This window comes from Tursiops truncatus, chromosome 15 (assembly GCF_011762595.2).
Source record: "Tursiops truncatus isolate mTurTru1 chromosome 15, mTurTru1.mat.Y, whole genome shotgun sequence".
Lineage (NCBI taxonomy): Eukaryota > Metazoa > Chordata > Mammalia > Artiodactyla > Delphinidae > Tursiops > Tursiops truncatus.
In genome coordinates, this window is record NC_047048.1 from 8,472,755 (window position 1) to 8,496,210 (window position 23,456).

The following is a 23,456-nucleotide window of genomic DNA, read 5'->3' on the forward strand; positions in this document are numbered from 1 at the left end:
GCCCGGGAAGGGACAGACTTTAGAAATGCAGCTCTGTGGCAGCAAGGGGACTGAGATGGGGGAGGGATCTGGGAGAGGGGTTATGAGGGTTTTGAGGGAGGGCGGGCTTTCCATGGGGGTAAAGGACTTTGTGGGGAGAGGGAGGCTCAGGGCCCAAGTGATGCCCCAGGGAGGTCCTGACTCTTGAATCCTGTTCCCGATTGCGACTCCTACCAATGTCCATGCTCCCTCCCACTCCAATATGCCTGGCGGAAGGGAGGCAGGAGGCCTTGTTTCCTTTCCAGCTCTTTACCCAACAGGCTGAGCGCCCCTGTGGTCAACCTTCTCTGGCCTTCAGTTTGCCAAGGTCAAGGGTGCAGGAGCCCCTCACCCTGACACCAGCATTCCTGGCCGCTCGGGTGCGGGGAGGGGCGCCTGGGAGGGGGGAGCGGCCGGCCCCGCCCCCGTGACGCACTCACTGGCCCCTGCCCCGCGGCGACCCGGCCCGACCCAGCTCCGCCCCGACCCAGCTCGGCGCAGCCCGCGCGGCGCGGGAACCCTCTGCAAAGCCAAGCGTACGTACATCGAGCGAGCTGTGCGCCGAGCCGGGGCGGCCCCCGTGAGCTCCGCTCCGCTGCCTGCTGCCGCCGTTCTGCTGGGGTGACCCCCATCCGCTGCCGCCGGACGGGGAAGGAGACCGGCTCCCGCTGGACCGCTGGCTGCCCGTCTTCCGCCCGTCGTCTCGGTGCTTGGGACTCAGCCTACACGGGGGGAGCCGGCTTGGGACGCCCCGTGTGCAAGCGGCCGGTGCCAGGCTCGAAAGGTAGCCCTACCCCCACCCCCGTCCCCCCACTGCGCCGGGAAACCCTGGCATGGAGAGAGCAAGGCCCCAGCCCTCACACTGCCTCGGTTTCCATTCAGGGTCTGGGGCGCCCTTGGGCATGGGCAGCAGCTCAGCCCTGGTAAATTTCTACCCACTGCTGAGCTGTTGTCTGTCAGCCCCGCTCCCCAGCCCTGGGGATGGGGGAGTGTTTAAACTGCAGGTCCCCTCCCTCCAGCGGAAAGGGAGCTCAACCACACCTGAGCGTGCCCAGTGGCCCGGGGCCTACCTGCTAGGTGATCTGGAATCACTGTAATGGGAGGACAGTGAGGGACTGTGGGAGCTGCCGCTGCTGTGGCGATGCGACCTCCGGCCTGGGGACTCTGCATGTGGCCTGGGAGAGAAATCAGGCTGTACTCAAGTTCTGCCCCACCTCCCCAGGGGGGATCCCTGTGAAGCCCTGATGGAAGCCTCTGCTGACCTCCCTGCCCGCCGCTGCTGCCCCCATAGTCTCCCCCCCAGCCCCCCAAAATAGTCTCTTACGAAAATAGCCTCATACAAAAATAACACAAACCCTGTCCATGCTGGGCACAGAGTTAGTCCATGTGGTCATTTGTCAGAATTAGGAAAAAGGCATCCTTTTCTGTAGACAGTCCCAGCCCCCCAAGACCCCACTCGCCCCTCAGTTGGTGTTCTTGTGACTGGGATGCAGGGGAGTCACAAGGACTGAACTTGAAAGGACCCTGGCCTGGGAGGCCACAGGTCTGGGTTCCAGCTCTGCCACCGACTCATGGGGGCTCTTGGCTTCCTCTCTGGGTCTGAATTTTTCCTTCTGGGCAGCGGGGACATGAGCTATCTTCGAGGGCCTGATTCTGTGACTCTAGAAGGCCAGGTTTTCTGGTTGCGGGGGTGGGGGGGTGGGGGAGAAGGGGAGTGGGCTGAGGGGCTGGAGACGGGTGGAGGGTACTCACCTCTTCCTTTCTTTGTTCTTTTCTTTTCTTTTGCTCTTGGGGCTTCGAGATCTACAGAAAGCAGAGGCTACTGTGACAGCACAGCCTGAGCCCTGAGCTGGCCGGGGGAGGGCGGGGCCTTCGAGCTCCGGAGCTGGCTGTGTCCAGGTGTGGATCTGAGATGTGTTCCTCTCTTGTACCTGAGACTCCCTGGCTGGCGTGGGCTTGCCCACCCCACCCCACTGCTTTTGCCCCTTTTACTCTGCCAGGCCTTATTCCCTCCTTCTCCTCTAAGTCCTGGCCTGGATCGCCTCCTGCCTGGGCCCCAACTGCTGTTCCCTCTGGCAGTGCCATAGGCGATGTGGCTCTGGCCCCAGAAGGAGGGGTGACCTGCCCTTTCCTCTGGCATTGGTCTTGGGACAGGCCCCTCTGATGAGTTGCCGTGGTGGGGGTGGCCCCTCCACACCTCATTTGCGTCCCCTGTGCCCCAGGTTCCCTCGGATGGGGCTCTCTAGGGTAGGGTCCAGGCCTCCTGCCTCTCTGTCCCCTCAGACTGTGGCCCACCCTTGGGCCAGCTCACCAGGGGTTCAGGAAAGAAATGCTTTCCCTTGGACATGATGACCTTCCTGCTTTGGGGTTACTCAAACCCCATCTCACCTCATCCAGCTCTCTGGGGCGAGCCCCACAGCCCAGCTCCTTCTGCCTTTGGCAAATGGACTGAGAAGTTTCTGATCAGGCTTCTAGGGTCTCACCCCTGTAGGTCTCTCAGCCTCACCCTCCCTGATGCCACCAGATTCCTGCTCAATCCCTCTAGTGCTGAACAGATGCCTCCTTCTGACCAAAAAATGAGGTGATGCTAAGAAACACCAGAATGTGTTTCACACAAGAGCAGAGTTGGGTCGGGGGCAGGCCCAGGAGTCCAGAGGTTTGGGTTCTAGAACTCATGCTGCCTGCTTTGGGCCTCAGTCTCCCCCTCTGGAGCTGGTCTGGCCCTAGCTCACCTCTAGGTCTTTCCCAGGACTGATGGGAGCGGGACAGAGGATCTGTGCAAGCGGTTGGTGACCACTGGGGGGCAGTAGGGGCCCACACTGACCCTGAAGGACCGGAGAGGGCTACAAGGGGGAGAGACGGGAAATTGGAGGGACAGGAGGAGGTGTTTGTTTAGGCTCCTCCCCCACCTCGCAAGTGGCCGTGGGCAAATTCTCACTGCCGGAATGGGACCAGGGACTCTGCCCCTCCCCAGGGCTGCTGGGAGGGGGTCTGGCTCCAACGTCAACAGTGGGGATGTGACTGCCCCACATCGTCCTTTCCTCCATGGCGAGTTTTCTACTACTTTCCACACCCCTACCTCTGCCTGGGTTCCGGCCTTACACCTCCTCTCCCCTCTGCAGTCCATCCTGAACAAGTCACTGTCCTGCTCAGAGCCCCCTGCTGGCTCCCAGCCCCACCTGCGTGGAGGCTTCATAGCCTGGCAGTCAGGCTTGTTGGGGGCTGATACCTGTCCCCCAGAAACTCCACCTGTAGGCATAGCCCGCTCACTCTGTCTCCTATCCACTGAGCCTTCCTAGCTCAAGAACGTCCTTCTGCCTGTCATGCCCTTTCCCTGCAAACCTGGGGTCCTGATGCTTCTGCCTTCCCAACTGGCACCTCCACGGCTGCACCCCTTGCACACTGGACCAGTATACTGTGTTGTCTGGAAATTCTTGAGGCCCCCAAGGTGAGGCTGACTCATGGGCCAAGCAAGGGTTGCAGTTGGCCTTCCTCCTCCGCCCCCCACCCTCCAGTCCCCTGTCTGGCTCTGGGGAGGAGTCCCTGGAGTGGGAAGATGGAGCAGGACAGGACCCTGGCAACACCCCTCCCATCATGGCTTCCTCGGTCCCTGCAGGGGGGCACTGGCCTCTGTCCACATCCTCCTGTCCCGCCTCCAAAGGGCGCCACTCACCTGTGCCGTCTCTTCCTCCGGGACCCAGAATCAGACCTGTAGGGCCATAAAAGGGTTCTCCTGAGCATGCCTGGGGTGGCCTGAGGACGGGGTCTGCACAGCATTGGTCATGGCGGGGGTGGGGCAGTGGAAGTGAGGGGAGGCCCCAGGGGAGGCCGAGGGTACCTGTCTCGGCGGTGTTTCTTCACATTCTTCTTCCTCTTGCGCAGGGGTGAGGAGCTCCCACAGCTGCGGACACAGTGGTGGTGGGGGGTCTAGTGAACTGGGGCCCTGGGATGAGGGGCGGTGGAAATGGCTGGGGAACCCCGGGCGCCTGGGGCCTCCAAGCTGGAAAGGGGATTCCAGGGCTTGAAGCCGGCTGCCACTGTACAGAATGAACCGAGGCCCTGAGGGTCCACAAGGTCCCTGAGGGTAGTTGATGGAGCTGCCTGTGTTGTCCCCTCGTCACTTTCCAGCCTCCCGGGCATTGTGAGTGAGGACTGTTTCAAACCCAAAGGTTAGAGGCTCCAATGATGGAATTTCTGGCCTCTGTGGGGAAAAGCTGGCATGTTGGCCCTGTCCAGGGTCCAGGCCCTGAGGTGGCAGGTCTCCAGCCTCTGGGGGATGGCCTTGGACTCTCTCCCACCCACAGACATCCTCTCCAGGCCCAGCCCGTCCATCGCTGACCCGCCTTCATTACTGACCTGCACTCGGAGTCTAGTCTCCTCTTTTTGCTGAGGGCCGGGGGAGAAAGAAGGGGAGACAGACAATTGGGCGGGGTTAGCTGGGGCCCCAGACATTGGCCAGGGTCTCACTTAGCACCGGGGAGAGGCACATAGAGACGGGGAACCACAGCTGACACCAGCCAAACCCCTCCTCCCCTGGCCACTCAAGCTGGTGGTGGAGGCAGGACCCCTGGGGAGGGTGCTGGGGGATGAAGAGCAGGTGGACCGAGGTGGTGGTGGGGGGCTGCCCAGTTCTGGGGCAGGTGAGTGCCACTGGTGGGGGTGGGTACTCAGTGGGGCGAGGGGCCTGGTGAAGGGGAGGGGCTCTTGGGGGGGCAGCTCAGTGAGGGGGAGGGATTCAGTAAGGGCAGAGGGGTTCAGCGAGGGGCGGGGCCCACAATGAGGCGTTGGCGCCTTGCCAGCCGAGGGATGGGCACCTGGGGGCCCCACCGTTCTCCTCCCATCCCACGCTGGCCGGTGGCAGCTCTTACCGGCTTCTCCGGTGGCCGCCTTTCTTTTTCTTCTTCTTCTTGGGAGGGGGCGACGCCGAGCTGCTGGACCAGTGCTTGGTCCTGGGTGAGAAGGGGCGGGGGGTGGGGTGGGGCAGAGGTGAGGGGGGAGGGGTGGCCCCATCTGCCCCCACCCCCCGCCGCGGCGGGCGCTGACCTGTACCCCCGGTGCCCTCGGTAGCAGGCGGCCGGGCAGTCGCAGTCCACCGGGCCGTCGTCCTCGTCGAACGGCGCGTACTCCAGGTCCGGCTCGGTGCCCTCGATCAGCCGCGGGGTCTCCGCCACGCTGCCGGCGACAGGGACGCTGAGCAGCCGCCTCCGCGGCCCGGCCTTCCGGCGGCCCCTTTCTCCGCGCGGCGCACCGGGGCCTGGCCGGGCGGCAAGGTCCGAATGCGCCGGCACCGACCTTTAGAGGGTCAGGCGGGGATCTGGGGAACCCGACCGGGAGCCTCCCTTACAGGGCCCCAGCCTCAACGATGCCATATTTTGCAAAAGAGAAAAGAGTACGGAGCCCTCCCCCCTCACTTAGCCGTCCTCCTTCTAAGTTCTCACCCTCTGGGAGACCCCTCCTCCTTAGTGAGTCCCCTCCCCTCGCCGAGGCCCCTCCCGACACTGATTCTTTGTCCCTCAGTCTCATTCAATGCGCCCCAGTCCCCGCCACTGAGCCCCCTCTTCCCTCGTTGAGCCCCTTTCACTGATCCCTGCAGCCTTAACCCCAGCGTCCTATTCCAGAGGCCCCATCCCCTCCCCCGCTCCCCTTTTCCCACACTGAGCCCCGCTTTCTCAGAGAGCCCCTTCCCCCTTTCTTAGCTGCCCCCTTTCTGATAACTGTCCGTCCTTAATTCCACGGTCCCTGAGCCCCCTCCCCTGCCGGAGTGCCTCCTTCCAGCCCCTGCTGCATCTCTGAAATATTCATATCCTCTCCTCTCCCTCCTCTCTGCAGCCTCTGGAGGCCTGGCGGCTCTGCTCCCGCTGCCAGGCTGTCATCAATCACTGCCCAGTGGCGGTCGGCACAGGCCTCTGCACTCTGCCGCCCCGATGCTCCCCATCCGTCTTGCCGAGCTCTCCGCTTCACTCAGCGGGGACCGCGTCCTCTTGTCCCAGCTACGGGCTTAGGAGCCCCCAGCCATCTTCTGCCACAGGTGTTTGCTCCCTGCGGGCACTTGGAGGAGTGGAGATTTTCCCTAAAGGCCGCTGGGCTTAAGGCAAGAGCAGGAACTTTGAAGCTGCAGATGTGCCCTCATTATGTACTGTCCCTGAGTCGCTGTGTGACCCAGTGCCTGTCATGCCCCCTCTCTGAGCCTCTTCTCCAAGATGAGAACGCTAATTACGTTACAGCGGTGTTGGGACAGTTCACGGAGGTCCCAGATGCTGTGTAACTTTGTTTTTTATTGAACACGCCCGGAAATAACCCTCCAAAGGCCCAGCTCCAGGGTGATGTGCCCCCTCCATCTTCCATTTTTCATTCTGTGCTGGCTTAGACGGTGCCCCTCCCAGATGGAGGCTCAGCCCTGGTCTCACCGGGCTCATCTTTTTCCTGCCCAGAGCGAGGGAGGCCAGGGCTTGGATGGCAGAGCGTTAAGGACGTGACATAAGCTTTGGATTCACACAGACAGGTCTGAATTCAGGCGTGACCACGCTCACCGAGCCTCCAACTCCTTATCTATACGACGAGGAAGAGAATATCCCAGCTTTGAGGAGAGGATTAAGTCAGATTCTGTGAAGCTCCTGACATGAGGCCTGGTCATGCACACACGGTCACCATTGCTAGGTGGACGGACCTCTGTCACACACTCACACACCAACACTTCCTCTTCCAGGGAGAAAAGTGGTTTTGACACATGAAAGAGAAACAGAGCAAGGAAGGCAGATCACAGCTACAAGGTGAAAGGATTTTCAGGGACAGATCTGCAGCAGAGCACCCGCTAAGCAGCTCTTGGAAGACTGAGTTTTGGATTTGAAAAAAAAAGGATGTAACCCATACCTGACAGGGTTGGCTGGCCTTGAGGCTCGTGTCAAGAATGCCATTTGGATCCCAAACGCTATCCTGGCCCTGGCAGCCTAGAAGTCACACCGGTGTGATGGGAGGTGCTTCTGGGGTGCTGGAGGCTCATGTCGTTCCCCTGACCCTGCACAGCCCGCACATCCCTTCATTCAAACCTCTCTGCTCTTCCCCGTGCTCCTCTTCCTGAAGCCAGTGGCCTCCTACTTCCCGTCCCTGAAATCTCCAACTCCTGGGCCTGTCCCAGGGCCCATTGCCCCGACACAGCCCTCAGCCCTACAAACGCCTGACACATGAAACACAGTCTTTAGCAAAACTGAAGGGCGCCACAAACATCGTGTGGGTGAGCCAGTGGGAGGAAGGAGCTTCCGTTTATCCTAACACAAAAATGACGAAGGTTATTTACAAATGAAAACAGCTCAGTTTGGGCCCTGCCTTCTGCAGGACTCCTTCCTCGCCTCCTAATACCCAAGGTGGGTTAGCCACTGAATACAGGCCCTCGCTGAGCCCTCCTCGTTCTGCTGGCTGCACCCCTAGAGACATCTTTCCTTTCTACCTCTGTCCCAGGGACAGAGCTCCCTGCCGTCTGCCCCATCCTCCCTCCCTGGGACCTTATCATTTGACTTCTCTCACTTTCCAGTCCTTTCTGGGAGGTTGACCTTGTCTGCTGGGAGCACCGGAAGACAGGCGTGGGGAGATCCAGGCTCAGGGAGATGCACAAGGTTTCAGAACCTTCTGGTAAGACTTTTCCTGGCAGTTCCAGGGGTATAAATGGGCCTATGCTGAGGCCTCTCTTGCTGGTTTTGTGCAGCTGGTACCCTTATGTCCACTTTGCAGGCTCTCCCAGGGCTAGAACACTGGGTTCTCCTGTCCTGACCGTCCTGGCTGATAATATCACTAATAAGAATGTTCTCTAATGATTAGATGGCTCTCCACAGTTCAAATCCCACTCAGAACCAGTTGCTGATTTAGAGACATTTGCACGCCCCCACTTCAGAGATGAGAAAACTGAGGTCCAGAGAGGGAGAGGAACATGTCCTATTTTGTGGGACCTTTGATTAAGAATGTAAGTTCACCTGTGCAATTGGCTTTGAGAATTCATGTGCAAACAGGACGGCCCTCGCCTCTGCTGGCTGGGCTTCCCTGCTGTGGATGTTAGCTCAGCTGTCCCCTCCCTGCCCTGTAGGCACAGTTGTGGGTGTGTGCACTGAATTCTAGATTTGTTTAGCATTTCCTGCTCTTAAGTTCACGTTTGTTAGTTAGTTTACTCCTCACCACGACGGTGGAATAGGCAGGGGAGGTGTTCCTCCCCTGTGACAGAAGGAACGGAACCCCACAGAGCTGACCAAAGTAAGCCCAGCTGGAGTCCACTGCAGAGGGACCAAGGGCAAATCGAGGTTGAACCCAGCACCGCAGGGAGCACCTGTTGGACGGGCTTCCCAGGAAGGGCTCCGACCTGGGAAGAGACTGCGTGTCACACGCTCTTCCCTCTGAAAAGAGTTTCACTAATTAACTGGTCCTGTTTCCCATTTGCCAGGAGCCTGATGGCCAATTGACCATTCAATTGATGAATGAATCCAGACAGAAGAGGAGGAGGGTTCCAGGCAAAGGGGCTGCCCTCTCCATTCACTCACTCAGCCTGTGTGCCAGGCCTGCCCGGGGCCGGGAGGCAGGGGCAGGGGTGGCAGGAACAAGGGCCTCTCCTGTAGCTCCTCATGGCACAGGGCAAAAATATGACAGGTGCATATGATACTAATCTAAGGCAGGTGCCGCGTGCTGTTCTGAACACTTTACATATATTTATCTCATTCAGTCATTTAATACTCAACAAGCCTCTGATGTGGGTATCATCACTGATATCCTCATAGCAAAAATAGGAGGCATGGAGAGGTCACACTATGTATAAAATTAGACACATGGAAAAAAAAAACACCGGCATTTGCTCATTGTTTTAGGAAGTAGCATATGAATATTGTTTTCCAGAAACCCTCTCTCCCAAACATTTTGTTATATTACATAACTATGAAAACAATTATTCTTTTTTTTAAAGTATCCGGAGTAAACTTGAATGGTTCTGTGCTCTTGCAAACCAAGATGCAATATAATCTTATGTCCATATATGGGAGGTGCATTATATAGTGATGAAAACAATTATTCTTAAAGGTTGTCTATTAAAGTGAAACAAAGAACTGATAACAGACATAGAAGTAAAGAAAACATTGTATATATCCCAAAGAGGAGAAGATTTTACTTTTATCCCAGGAATAAAGTGGTTTTTAGAGGCAGCCTTGAATGATGGGGTATATTCGAACCCGTGCACAAGGGTGTTTCCGGCTGAGGGCCCAGGATGAGCAAAGGCGTGGAAGTGAGAACGTGTAGGACGTGGCTGCGAGCTGCCAGCAGGTCGGGCTGGCTACTGCGTGATACCGGGAGTGGGAAGCCAGGGTGGGTCTAGAGTGTGGAGAGCCTTGAGCGCCAGGCCAGGGAATCCAAATATGATTGCCTGGAGGGTGGGGACCCACAGAAGTTTTCTGGGGCAAACTAGGACTCCCCACATGAATCGGTTTCCAGACAAAAGCATGTCCTCTCTCAGTGTCTCTGGGACCACACTCTCCATCACTTCCCTGCCGGATTAGAGTGCCAGCTGCCCCACTGTTCTCCCTGTGGTTTTACCCATCTGATCCATCTGCCAAAGGAGAAAGTCCCTAAACACCTGTCTGACCACATCCCACCTCTCAAGAGCCTTCCACTGGCTCCTACCATCTATGGGATCACACCCAGAACACCGCAGTACGATGTTCTGGTGTCCAGTGTGGAGAGTAGACTGGAGGGGACTACTCCGTGATCGCAGACTTCCAGCCTCCAGAACAGTGAAAAATAAGTTTCTGTTGTAGATCGAGGCACCCAGTTTACGGTACTGTGTTATAGCGGCCCGAGGTGCCTAAGACAGTGGTGGCGCTCATCCAGGGGTGATGTGCGTCTGCTGTGTGCCAGCCGCTGACCCTCACGCTGACAGTCACTGTTTCAATTAATTTCCTCTACAATCCTTTGAGGATGGTACTAATATCTGCATTTTATAAATAAAGAACTGAAGGCCCACGGAAATCAAGGACCTACCCAAGTCACACAGCTGGGGTGTGGTGGAGCTGGGATACAGAGCTCAGGGGGTTAATATTGAACTTAGAGGTTAAGACAGGTGGGGCGTCTGATGCCAGAGCACACACTCTCCCTCCACTAGCCTGTACTCTGAACTGAGAACTGAAGACCTGGTCGGATGCCAGGTCCACAGGAAGGCATATGACCAATCTGTTGCTAGCCCTCTGTCACCTCTCTGCCTCTGGCCTTGGGTTCAGCACCAGAAACAACTCTTCCCAGCCCGGGAGTAATCCAGGCCACCATCACTGCTGCAGTCACTGTTTGCAATGCTATTTTCACACCATTCTGGCTGCGTGAGCTAGAAGAAGCCTTCTGGTCTCAACCCTTCCCTGTGTAAAGGAGGAAACTGAGGCTTTGGGGGAGATTGGGCAAACCGCACTGTTTTAGGCACCAGGGATACAGCAGTAAACAAAACTGGTAACGAACTTGTCCTCAATGTCTTCTAATATTCTAGTAGGATCCCAGGACCCTGCCAAGTCTATATTCTCCTCTGCTTCCAGAGCAGGGGTCCTCCTTGACTGTCAAATCTTCCTGACACTGCTTCTTCCGAGGAACCCTTCCTGACCGACCACCCTAGCCTGTCTCTCTTCCCCCACCAGACACGCACAGAGCTTGAGACTAAGTTGTTCAAGTGGCCACATTGTCTCTTCTTGTCCACGGCTGCCAGTAATTCCTGTTTCAGGTTGGAGGTTTGTGTTTCCACCCAGGAAGCAGGGGCAGTCTTTCCCTCCCCCCACCCCTGCCCCCCTCATAGCACCCCCTCAGCGCAGGGTTCGGCATACAGCACAGACCTTCAAGGACTTTCCTTCTGATCATGGACACCGCAACCTCTCCGTGACATCCTTCCTAATGTGTCCCAGTTCTTAAATGCATCATTCATTCATTCATTCATTCATTCCAGGAAAGAGAAGATCAGGACTTCTGGAAAAGACTTGGGAGTCATCCACTACCAGGGCAGCGTTCCAGCTGGGGGATGGATGAGATTCCCCAGGAAGAAGAGGGAAGGGAGACCTGGGGGAGAGACCTGAGGACATGACAGATCCTTGGGGGGAGCCAACATCTGAGAAGTGGGCAGAAGTGAGGGAGGAGCAGAAGCCATCAGAGAGGTAGGAGGAAACTCACAAAGAACTGAATCTTGGAAGCCAGGGGGAAAAGCAGGTTTCCACTGGGGAAGTACAGTGGTGGCATGCGCCAGAGAGAGGCCAGGCCTGCAGAGGAGCCCGGGCCATGCTAAGGAGGGCTCAGGCAGCCACGGCCCAAGCAGGTCACCGGAGTCATGGGGGCAAGAAGCCAGACCTCCATGGCTTAAGGAAGTGGAGACAACGTGTACCACGTGCTCTGCAGAAGTGTGGTGGAAAAAGGAGAGACACATGTGGGCTGGAAGCGGGGGGGAGATAGCAGAATTGAGGAAGGACAGGGAGTAGATTAAGAAGGAGCCCAGGAGAGGGCAGGCAGGATGGCAGGTTTGGGCTGGAGGGGCGGTTATCGCTGGAAGGGCCCAGAGAAGGTGGCAAAGATAGATTCCGGATGAGGCCTCCCGCCCTCACACTGGATGGAAGAGGAAAGGGTGGCTGATTTTCCAGAGGCGCCCTGAGGGGATCTGGGGGGACACAGGTCAGAAAGGCAGGACCTGGTGGGTTTGGAGGTGGTGCGGACAGCAGCGGGAGAATCTGGTTGTCGGGAAGTTTGAGAAGGGAAGGGAGGGAGGGGCTCGCCCTGCTGGGTGGTGGTGGGGACCTTCGGGCATCAGTGAGGTGGGCACAGCAGTTGTTGAGGGGTGCTGTGGGTTCTGGGAAGCTGGAGAGAAGGAGGTGGTGGTGGTATGACTTCTTCCCACCTCCGGGGAGGAGAGAGCAGGCCTGCTGAGCCAGGCTCCCCCAGATCACCCACGAGCCCCCTACAAACCCGAGGCTGCCGTGACTCTGCTTCTTCTTTTTTTCTTTTTTCTTTTTGGCCGCGCTGTGCAGCACGTGGGATCTTAGTTCCCTGACCAGGGATCGAACCCGCGCCCCCTGCAGTGGAAGCACGTTGTCCTAACCAGTGGACCACCAGGGAAGTCCCCCTGACTCTGCTTATGTTCCTACTCAAGCCAGAGAGGTGAGGTTGAGTGGGGTTAGGAGGGGACACCCCAACCCGGGATCCCCCAGCAGTCCAGAATTTCTGCAGAAAGGGCTTCCCCGCTGCCCGTCGAGGTCCATCTACTCCTGGCATGCCGTCTGCCCTCAAGACAACGGCAACAGGAAAATCGCTCAGAAGGTGCTGCTGTCATTTTATTTTTGTGCCAGTAAAGGTGCACAGGGACTTAGGGACCCAGCAAGATGCCATCATCCAGCCGTGCCTGGACACTTGCAGTCCCCGCCCTCCTATGGCAGCTGCTCCCTCTCATATGGCTTTGAGTGGCTGATGGTTCTCCTGTAATCTGAGACAAAGTCTGCCTCCCTGTAACTTCCCTGTTTGATCCAAAGCCCCCCCGGGGGGCCACGGCACCTCAGTGCTCCTCCTGTCCTGTGACAGCTGCAGAGATGTGACCGCCGCAGAGCCCATGCTCTCTGTACCCGATTAGCCTTTGGCTAAGCCAGCAATGGCATTGGTGCGTTAGTTCTTATTTTCCAGAGTCTGTGCTTGCTCCGGAGGCCACTTCATAGGTGGTAGTCGTTGGGGCAGAGGGACTAGCCTACCCGCCACGGACAACACGAGGGTGAGAACATTTCTCAAGTTCCTGATTCGCACGCAGCCTTCCCGGAGCTGAGATCTGGGGTGCCTCCCCTACCGCTGGGCGATAGATAGAACCCAGGGCCCAGGGAGAGGGCCTCGGGGATGCCCAGGTGCCCAACGGCTCCTGCTCGTGCCCCGGGCCAGGCCAGAGCTTCCAGTGGGCAAGACCCATGCCCTGTCCTCCTTCTCCTCTTTCTCCCCTCTCCAGCCCCGACCAACTTAGGGATCCCTGGGAAAGACCCCTCTGGCCCCCAGCTGCTGCCTGAGCCTGCACTCTCTCTGTGCCCTGCCCACCCAGGCAGCACTCACATGTGGCCCCCAGGCCGGTCCTCCCTGGTGAGCATTCCCTCCTTCTCCATTAGCATCTGCCGGAAAGTCCTGACCTTCTGCCGGGTCTCCTCCTCTGAGTACCTGTGGGGCACAGGGAAGATGAGAACTGCTGTCTTGGGTTTGGTTTCCTCCCCAGCTGCCTGCCCCCCAGCCCATCCCCCCAGCCCTCAGTCACGTGGGCACTTTCCAGCTTGCAACGACCTGTCCAAGGTCACACCACCACCAAGATTCTCAGTGCTGGGGAGGCTCAAGGCCTACCCGTTTTGCACCAACTCAGCCAACCAATCAACTAAACAAACAAACTACCAGCCAAACAAACACATAAACTACAGGAAGTGTTGCTCCCAGAAGTGGGGAGACCCACCAGGGGAGACGGGGCCCTTCCTCCTGGCCCTCCCCCACCCCAGGGCAGGCCTCCCTCCCACGTCCCGGCTGCAGTCACTCTCTGGAGACATTTTAGGGGACAAAGTGAGACCTGTGGCCTGGACACATACATGGCCTTTTCTGCTTTCCTGCTTCAGGGACCTCTGATCCTCACAGTAGCCTGGGGAGATCCTCAGCGCATCCCCGCCTCGGTAAGGTCTAGGCTGCCAGGTGGCTGGCCCAGGATCCCAGGAGTAGATCCATTGCTTCCCAGCTTGGGATGGGGGGTGGATGGAGTCTGGGCCTTGGATGGAAGCTCCCGACTTCTCTACTCCGCTCTCCCTCCCTCCCTGAGGCTAGGGACCAAAGCCCAGAATTATCTACCCCTCATCCTTGTTCCCACACCCTGGGCTTGGCTGTAATCTCTCTCACACCACCACTGTGACAGATGTCCACGCTGCTCCCGGGGTGGGGGGGTTCTGTGCTCACCCAGTCCCCGGCCCTGGGCCCAGCACATGCAGCTGGATCCAGTGGACGCTGCTGGTTGAGTCTTGGGGTCCCAGGCTCCCACCCTCTCCCCTTCCTGGGCTGCAGGTCATCGTCCTGGACAGAAAATATGGTGACCAAATAGGAACCGAGGTCCCGTCTTCTTTGTCATCTGACCATCCACCCTCTGTGCACAGCCCGGCCCACTCAGCCCGTCCATGAAAATGCCACACTGTTCCCTCTCAGGGACCCCATCTCTTTTCTCCTTCCCTCCTCTCCTTCAGCAAGCATTTGGGATTGACCCTACCTTTTTGGAGAGCAATTTGGCAATTCTTTTCAAGAGGCTTAAAGGAAAATGAATACAGCTTTTGACTCATAAATTAACTTCCAGGTTTGCTCTGGGGAGTAACCGTGGCTAAGCACAGAGATGTGACTCATGCATGTTTACAGCAGGATGGATTCCCACCCCCCCCACCAGGCTAGGTGTCAACGTTTATGTTTGTGTTTCCATAGCAAACCGAGCTTCCCGGTTCCTGGCAGGTGGTTCGTGTGCTAGTCGTCATGCGTTGACTCCTCTGCAGCCTGCACTGGCCTGGGAGTTCCCTGGGGGCAGGGACCTTGTCTGTCTGAATTGCTGTTGTGTCCTCGCACCTGGCACCTTGCCTGCCACACGTGGCATCCAAAAGTGTTTGATAAATGAGTAGATGGTGATGGAGGGGACTGAAGAGTTCGAAGGGGGAATTTTCATTTTGGAGAGATGGCTCTGGTGGCCGTGTGGCTGGAGGAGAGGGAGGCCGGCCCTGGGCTACGGCAGGGGTTCAGGGGGGAGGTGCTGAGGTCAGAGCTAGAGAGTGGGCGTGAGGTTGGAGGGGGAGAAGTGGACGCAATACCATCTGGTAGGGAGAACGGCTGGGACTCGGAACCGGGTGAATATGGCGGTAGGGGGGTTAGGAGAGGAACACTACCTACTTCTTAACCATGTGTCCCCTGACCCCCAGCTGGGGTGTCACCCTCTATAGGTTTGGGCACCTCTGTGGCCCACTATAGGGAGGATTATTTTCACCATTTTAACCTTTTTTTTCTTTTCTTTTTTTTAATTGACCTATTGTTGATTTACAATGTTGTGTTTCAGGTGTACAGCAAAGTGATTCAGTTATATATACACGTATATATATTCTTTTTCAGCTTCTTTTCCCTTATAGGTTATTACAAAATACTGAGTAGAGCTCCCTGTGCTATGCAGCAGGTCCTTCTTGGTTATCTATTTTATATATAGTAGTGTGTATATGTTAATCCCAATCTCCTAATTTATCCCTCCCCATAGGGAGGATGGAGTCCAGCCTGGCAGGGGGAGGAGCCCGTCTCTTCCGACCCCCTCCATTTCTGCAGGAGTGTGTGTGTCTCAAGTCCTGCTGTGCGGACACCACTGGCCCAGCTTCACCAGCCCTGGGCCTTGGCTTGTACGTGTCCGCCTTGGTCCCTGTTTAGCATTCAGCTGGAGGTCCCTAGGCCTTGCCTGCTGGGCAGGACAGAGCCCTCGGTCACCGGGCTCTGAAGGAGGGAATCCCTCCTGCTGTAAACATCCCCTGAGTCACATCCTTGGTCCTTTTCTGAGCAGTGGAGGCTCAGAGGAACTGCTTCCATCTCACCTTCTCCTCAGGAGACCAGCTTGTCATTGTCACCAGCACAGAGAAAAACAGTACTGGCCCTTCAGCACTGCCGAGCCCCAAACTCAGAGACCCCTGGGAGGGAGACACCAGCTGGCTGGGCCATCGGCAGGGTGCCTGGGACCTGGCAGGGTCAGGAAGGAGGTGGGCCGAGAGCCAGGCTGGGCCAGACCCCCAGCTGTATGGGAGGGGCTTCAGGCCAGGGTCCAAGCCGCATGCCTAGGGATCTACAGAGCACGTGAAGGCTGGGAGGGGGAACGAAGCCCAGGATTTCATGAAGACCCGGAGCAGGACGTGTGCAGGGACTTAGGGCTCATCCCAGAGCCGGCAGGTGTAAGGCGAGGTGACTAACGCCAGCACCTGCTGTTGGGGGGCCGCTGTTGCTGGACTGAGCTGACTCAGTAGGACCCCTCTATGTGCCGGGGTCTCTTGCTGGGAGAAGCTGGGACCCAGGGAGGACATCTGGTTATTGGGCGAAGTGGTCTCAAGTGTGACCACCACCTGGATTCTCCTCTCCCCTCGCACCTCTCAGCTGAGGCCACAGGCGTTACGAGGAGAGGCAGAAGAGCCAGGCCGTCCTGTGTTCGAATCCCAGCGCCCCCACTTTCTAGCTCTGTGACGTTGGACAAGTCCGCATACTTCTCTTAGCCTGAGCCTCTCCATCTGTGAAACGGGACAGTAACCTGCCTTTCAAGGTCGTCACAGGATTAAGGGAGATAGTGCGTATAAAGCACTTTGCGCAGTGCCTGGCACGTAGTAGGTGCCCATAAATGGAGCTGATTGAGGATTATTTGTCCCAGAGCTGTGGGGACAGAGGGTCTAGTCGTCCCAGGCACCCTGCCTTTTTCTACCCTAGACCCCTCCCAGGTCAGCGTGGTCCCGGGTCAGGAATCACCTGGGCCTCTCCCCTCTGCTCTCCCAGGAGGCAAAGGCTGAGGAGAGGGAGGCCGGCATCCAAATCACCCACTCCCTGAGGATGTGGCAGCACCTGCCAACTTAAGGCCACGCAGGAGGCCTGGCTGGCTAAAAGTCAAGGGCTTGGACAGGGGAAGCGGGTAGGCAGGGCAAGGCTGCCTGTCTCAGCGCCGCAGCCTACTGGCTCCACTGCTTCCCAAGCCGATCTGGCTCCCTCGTTGCCGCTTCACTCTTCGGAAAGGATGTGCCAAATTCATTTTTGCTTGGGGACTTCCTGGGTTGCCCTCTGGGGCTGGGGTGGGGGGAGGGGACAATGCATTTCTTTTTTTTTTTTTTAATTTGGCTGCGTCGGGTCTTCACTGCTGCACGAGGGCTTTCTCCAGTTGCGGCGAGCTGGGGCTACTCTAAGTTGCAGTGCGTGGCTTCTCATTGCGGTGGCTTCTCTTGTTGCAGAGCACGGGCTCTAGGCGTGCGGGCTTCAGTAGTTGTGGCACGTGGACTCAGTAGTTGTGGCTCGCAGGCTGTAGAGCGCAGGCTCAGTAGTTGTGGCGCACAGGCTTAGTTGCTCCGTGGCATGTGGGATCTTCCCGGCCCAGGGCTCGAACCTGTGTCCCCTGCATTGGCAGGTGGACACTTAACCACTACGCCACCAGGGAAGTCCCGACAATGCATTTTTTTTTTTTTTTTTTTTTGCGGTACGCGGGCCTCTCACTGTTGTGGCCTCTCCCGTTGCGGAGTACAGGCTCCGGACGCGCAGGCTCAGCGGCCATGGCTCACGGGCCCAGCCACTCCGCAGCATGTGGGATCTTCCCGGACCAGGGCGCGAACCCGTGTCCCCTGCATCGGCAGGCGGACTCTCAACCACTGCGCCACCAGGGAAGCCCCCGACAATGCATTTTAAAAGAGGGTCCCAGCGTTGAAAATGTTTCATTCTGCCTGTCTTTGCCCAGATCCGGCATTTCCTAGATAATTACTTCCTCAGTCATTAATTTGATCTTCACCACAGCTCTGAGGGGGGTGGGTGGCCTTACTATTCCCATTTTACAGATGAGGAAACAGAACAGGGAGAAGGGAGGATTCAAAGCTCCAAACCCAGCTAGGGGCAGAGCCGTGCTCTGTCCACCTCGAGTGTCCTCATAGGAAGGGGCATGGGTAGGATGTGGGGGGATGTCTGGGGCCGGAGCTGGAGCATCACGTCCCAAAGGCTGGGGGCGCTATCCCCACCCCCAAGGTGGTTGCCGGCTGCACGTGGAGGCTGCCCAGGAAGATGACTCCGAAGGCAGCGTCAATCACCAGTGAATTAGCCGCCATCCATCAATATTAAGGAAGGGATTTCTTTTTAACAGGGCCAAAGAATGTGTGTTCCTGTGACTAGTGGGAATATTTGTCAAATGTTTGAGAAGCTGGTAAATAAATGCGAATGACCCAGCGTTTCTAGGAATGGATATTAATGGCTGGATTTTATAACAGAGCAAAGGTCTCTAGTGTTTGTGGAGCACTTTCTGGGGATTGGCTCCGCATGCGGGAGCCCTGCATGTTCCTTAGTCCACAGGACACTCGGAACAACTCTCCCCCACCTTTAAAAAAATTTATTTTTTTTATTTTTTTATTTTTTTTCGGTACGCAGGCCTCTCACTGTTGTGGCCTCTCCCGTTGCGGGGCACAGGCTCCGGACGCGCAGGCTCAGCGGCCATGGCTCACGGGCCCAGCCGCTCCGCGGCATGTGGGATCTTCCCGGACCGGGGCACAAACCCGTGTCCCCTGCATCGGCAGGCGGACTCTCAACCACTGCGCCACCAGGGAAGCCCTTTTTAAACTTTTTATTCTTATTTTTATTTATTTATTTATCTCCCCGCCCCGGCTTGCGGGATCTTAGTTCCCTAAACAGAGATGGAAACCTGGGTCCTCAGCAGTGAAAGCGTGGAGTCCTAACCATTGGACGGCCAAGGAATTCCCAGAACAACTCCCTATTTAACAGGCCAGTAGCTGTGACTTGCCCAAGGTCACAGGCCAGGGCTGGAAGCCCGGACTGCTGGGCTCCAGAGTGGCTGTGCCCTCTACCGACCGCGCAGCCGCTAAGAGATGGGGAGGGGAGGTGGATGGTAACTTGAGAGCTAGCTTTGTGGGAGACTCCAGTCTAAGGACCACTTGGAGTGAGAGCTTGGGTGGGGGAAGGGCCCCTGACGGAACATTTGGAGGCCTGATGGGTGCTTCCTAGAGAGGCGTAAGTCCTTGATGCCAGGGGACGGACACCAAGGACACGGCCAAATGCCGTCCCCCTCCACCGAGGCTGCCCTCGTCGGATAATAAGCCTCCCAGTGCAGGGGGAGATTCAACCGGCGGGGTGGGGCGGTTGGGGAGGGAAGGCCCCTGAAAGGTTGGGGCTCTGTGAGGGGGAGGCCTTTCCGAAGGGGAAGGTTCAGTGAAGAGGAAGGGGCTTAGGAAGGGGGCGGGGCCCTGTGACGGAGAAGGGGCGGGGCTCTGGGAGGGGAAAGGGGTGTTTTCCTAGAATGAAGCAGGGAAGGCTGGTTCTCTGCTGTCCCAGTAATCCTGTTTCCCAGCCACTCCCACACTCCCTCCACTTCTCGAGTCTCCCAATTCAGCAGGAATTGCAGGTTTAATTAAGGTCTGGGACTTTCTCTGCAGAAGGATACTCCATTCCCCACCCGCTACTCCACCCTGCCCCTTGGGATCTCATTTCTTTGGCCACATCCACAGCTCATCAAACCTGTTTTCATTGCCAGCTGGAAGCCTCCTTTCTGTCTGTCTTCAGCAGCCTTCCACCCATCCATCCCTCTCTGCAGGGACCCTCCGCACCCCCACCTGGTCCCCACCTGGCGGTGAACACCAAGTCCCCGTGCCCCTTTCTTTTCCTACAAGCGGCCCTGCCTGGCCCTGCCTTCCTGAGGGCCTTGGGTGGTGGTGACTATCTCTGTCTGAGCCTCAGTGTCTTCTGGGCTCCAAAGGGACAGTGAGCCTTGTCTTGGCTGCCTCTTAGGGAGCCCAGGAGGCCTGGATGAACAGACAAAGATGTGGTTTGGAAGGACTGCTGTCCACAGGCTGTCTGTCGCCATGTGGCTCCAGGCCCTAGTGCACTGGGCATTTCTGATTTCTCAGCTCACTGACAGTGCAAGCCTGATGGGCGGGCCCTGCTCCCCACTCTGACTCCCTCAACAGCCGGCCCAGTAGTTTCAAAGTACTCAGGGCAGATGCAAAAGGGAGGCTTGGGAATACCAGCTTTCCTTGGAGCTGCACAGATGGGAATGGCTTTGTTCTCTGTTTCTTTGCCTCCAGCTCCACGTGTGAGGGCTGTCCTGTCTCCACTGGATTTTCAGGGGGAGGTCCCTAAATCCTTACTGATGAATGCGCAGCCCCTCCTTCTCAGCCTGACGAACTCCTACACGTGCTTCAAGGCCCATTCAAATGTCTTCTCTCATAATCTCCCCTCTGAGCTCCTGAAGCACTTGACCCTCTCCTGTCCTGTCCTATAACCATGATTCTAATCTGTCTTATGGTGGAGTTGGTTGTTAACATGTTTTTTTCCCTTCTGAGATGGGGAAGGAATAGGGGTTGGAAGGGTGGTCTTTGAGGAAGTGACTCTGATTCGGCTCTGGGGTCCACCGTTGCCCAGAACAGTGCCTGGCACACTTGTGTGCCCCTGTGGCTGGTTCTGAACTAGATAGGGTGAAACCTAAGCTTCCAGGGTGGGATTTCTTTGCTGAAACCACAGGCAGCCCTCACACACAGTAGGGGCCCACTGTACTTTCTTGCCTGGCTGCAGCATCTGCTTGGCAGAGAGCAGGCAGCTCGATCCACCCATTTTATAGAAGGGGAAACTGAGGCTTTGATTTATCACTGATGTTTACAGGCCTCTCTCCTGCCCTGGGCTGGATATTTCTGGAAGGCATGGACTGTGTCTCCTTGGCTTCTGCGAATCTGAGCCCAGGTCAGAGCTTGACATAGAGCAGGAGTTCAAGATGGCTTATTGGTAGAATAAACTAATAAATGAATGAAAGTTCGGCTGGGCTTGCAGTGGTTCAGATTCTGACCTTACGGGCTCCCGGGTCCCAACGCTGGCTCCGCCCCGGCGCCGCCCTTGGTTCCCTCCACGCCCCCAGTGCCCCGCCCCGGTCCCGCCCCCTCCCGACTCACCCCTGCTCCTCCATCATCTCCTGCAGCTCCATGCACTTGAGTTCCACGCGCCGCTTGCGCTCGTGGTCCAGGATCTCGCGGTGCGCGCGCTTCACTAGGCCGGGCTCCGCGGCGCGCAGCTCCTCCTCCGCCCGCGGCCAGGCCCCCGACGAAGCGCCCGGCTGCGGAAAGCCGTTCGCCGCGTCGGTCGGGGACGGCATGCTGGCGGCCCCGTTGTTCACTGTGGAGGACATGGTGGCTGCTCCCGGAGCTGCTGGCCTCGGCCCTGCGGGGTAGAAACAGACACCCGGCGGGATGGTCACTTCTCGGCCACCTGCTAAGCTCCTCTCGGCGCGGGTTAATCCTGGAGATTTAAAGGACCACTCACGGCTCTAATCCGCTTCGCCTCATGCTGCAGAGCCGGGCTGGTGGCAGGTTTGCACCTTTGGGTCACACCCCAGGGCATGAGGGGGAATCGGACGGACACTGGGCTTTCCCCATCTGTAAGGTGGGTGGATTCAGGCCGGACTAGATGGGCTCTAAGTAACCTTCTCATCTCCAGGGACCTAGTACCACTCAGGACAACCCTCTCTGCCTTGTACCAATGCCTGGCCCCTGCCTGCCTGGCTCCTGCCTGCACGCCTGCTGGCAGCTCCCCAGGCAACCAAGTCGGTCTCTGGGGAAATTTGTTGGTTTTATTCTTGTTTTTCCTTCAGGCTCAGTTTAACACCCTCCTCTCACTCCCCAGTGCCCATTCTCCTGGCTCTGGCCCCTGGAGTCACAGACCACATGTGCTCCCCCCTCCCAGGCTGCTCTGGGAGAGCCCTGCCTAGACGGGAAGATGGAACCTTCTCCAGGCTCAACTCCATTCCCACCTCAGATGCAGTTTTCAGTTCCCACTTGGATTTGGCTAACTTTTCCAAAGTCCATTCCAGGTAGGGGCCTGATTGAAGCCCACAGGACTGTCCCCTCCTTTGTTCTGGGAACACTGCTTCTGAGGATGTGACCAAAAGTGGCACTGACATTAACTCTCCAGGCAGCCGCATCCTCCTGCCGGCTTGGGATGGGGTAGGAGGCAGCATGGCTTGGGAGGTGAGAAGCTGTGGCTTCGTGCTAGACCCAAAGTAGAGCATGTGCCTACCTGCCCCCTGCGCATGTATAAACGCGTGTGCGCGCACGCGCGCGCGCGCACACACACACTCCGAGGACTTATCTTAGCAGAGGGGAGGCACCTCCTGAGCTATTTCCATTTCCTTTCTCCAAGGCTCTGCTAGTTGCTAAGCAACAGGGAGGCCTCCTTCCCAGGGAGTGGGATGGGAGGGAGGGAAGGGGTGGAGGGAGGTGAGAAGAGAAGGAACTGGGCATGTCTGGACATCCCAGATGGGGCCCTCCTTCGGTACAACCCCCCCGCCCAAACACATACTCCCCTCACTGGCCTCAAAGTGCTGGGGGGTGAGGGGTGTTCAGAGCCATGGAGTCTGAAAGGCAGAGAAGAGAAGGGGACTGTGAGAGGAAAAAGGCTCTGAAGGGGACAGTGACAGGAGGTGACAGTGGTCATGAGAACACAAGCTCCTTTCATACGTCCATCCCCGCACATGTCTGAGTTCTAGGTCAGGCTTCTCTACTCCCTGTTTTGTGACCCTGACGATGTCACTGCTCCTCTCTGAGCCTTTGTTCCCGACCTGTGCCCGGGAGCGTCATCCAGATTCTTCAGAAGAGGAGGGTTCTCGGGGATTTACAGAGCAAAGCTGTTCTTCTAACCCTGCTTCCCGTCTGTCCCCAGCCCAGCCCCGCACCCCAGCTCCACCAGGCCTTCTCCTAGGGTGCCCCACAGGCATCACCCACTCACCAAGCCCCACACAAAGTTCTGGGATCCCTGCTTGCTACCTGCCTTGGCTCCAGTGCATAGCTTCCGGCCTCCAGCCAGCGACACGCATGGAGCTTGGAGAACCCCATTGTCCTGGCCCCCCACAGCTCACCAGCATCAAGTTTGGTCCCTCATTCCCTCTGCTCAACCTTGCTCACATTTATCCATCTCCTCCTCTCTCGTTACCGCCTCAGTTCAAGCCTCTCCCTCTGGTCCACTCTGGCCTCAGCATCCTGTCTGTCCCACCCTCCCCGACCTCTTTCTGTTCATCTTCCAACAGCAACCTGGGAGATTGGTCCAGGAGCAAGTCAGCAAATCATGCCCTGATTAACAGCCTCTAGTGGCTTCCTGTCACTCTGGCTTCAAGTCGTGACATGGCCTGTCTCCTGGACTAGCCGTCCCCTGCTGCTCCCACACAGATTCTCCAACCCTCCTGCATCCAGGCCTTTCCCCCTGCTGCTCCCTTTCCCTGGGATGCTCTGCACCCGACTCCTGCATGACCTCAAAATCACTGCTCACAGGCCTCCCCACTTTCTGGAAGCTCCCCCTCCCCGCTCTGGCTGGTGTGACCCTCCTGGAGCTCTAGCCACTCACTGTTTCACTGTGGGCACACAGGTCTGGCTCCCCCTGAGGGCTGAGGGCTGTTTAGCCTCAACTCCTAGGGCCAGCAAAGTGCCTGAAACATGTGGAGCCCAGCGCCCCGGGGTAGAACAAGGAGGAGGCAAAAAGGGAGGTGGGACAGAGGAATGCTGGGCAGTCCTTGATACAGCCTGCAAGACCCCTTTGCATTTTGCCTTAGGCTATCTTACAACTTCATCCCGTGCCACACCTCATCCTGTAGCCAACATCCAGCCCCTCAGCCTGGGTCATCTGCCCCCAAACATGTGCTCTCACTCCTTTGTGCCTTTGCCCATGCGGTT

General features: G+C 57.5%; 1 protein-coding gene and 1 long non-coding RNA gene across 4 annotated transcripts in view; one reads left to right on the plus strand and one right to left on the minus strand.

The window, feature by feature from the left end:
• The window catches only part of SRRM3 (serine/arginine repetitive matrix 3), a 34,280-nt gene extending 13,329 nt beyond the window's left edge, over positions 1 to 20,951 (minus strand). The window contains exons 1-10 of the mRNA XM_033841052.2: positions 20,691 to 20,951; positions 13,087 to 13,188; positions 5,062 to 5,190; positions 4,887 to 4,967; positions 4,375 to 4,404; positions 3,857 to 3,919; positions 3,692 to 3,727; positions 1,771 to 1,821; positions 1,089 to 1,193; positions 563 to 740 (exon numbers count right to left, since the gene is read on the minus strand). Of these exons, the coding sequence (XP_033696943.1) occupies positions 563 to 740; positions 1,089 to 1,193; positions 1,771 to 1,821; positions 3,692 to 3,727; positions 3,857 to 3,919; positions 4,375 to 4,404; positions 4,887 to 4,967; positions 5,062 to 5,190; positions 13,087 to 13,188; positions 20,691 to 20,923 (1,008 nt within the window). The 5' untranslated portion in view covers positions 20,924 to 20,951. The remainder of the gene's footprint in view (positions 1 to 562; positions 741 to 1,088; positions 1,194 to 1,770; positions 1,822 to 3,691; positions 3,728 to 3,856; positions 3,920 to 4,374; positions 4,405 to 4,886; positions 4,968 to 5,061; positions 5,191 to 13,086; positions 13,189 to 20,690) is intronic.
• LOC141276466 (uncharacterized) lies at positions 674 to 17,967 on the plus strand. Of its 3 annotated transcripts, none has more exons than XR_012326018.1 (3): positions 674 to 802; positions 7,547 to 11,168; positions 12,030 to 17,967. It is a non-coding gene; the product is annotated as an uncharacterized lncRNA (long non-coding RNA). The 3 variants fall into 3 exon arrangements; XR_012326019.1 differs by lacking the exon at positions 674 to 802 and having other exon boundaries at positions 5,178 to 7,644; positions 8,444 to 11,168; XR_012326017.1 differs by lacking the exon at positions 674 to 802 and having other exon boundaries at positions 5,178 to 11,168.
• Positions 20,952 to 23,456: the final 2,505 nt, after the last annotated feature.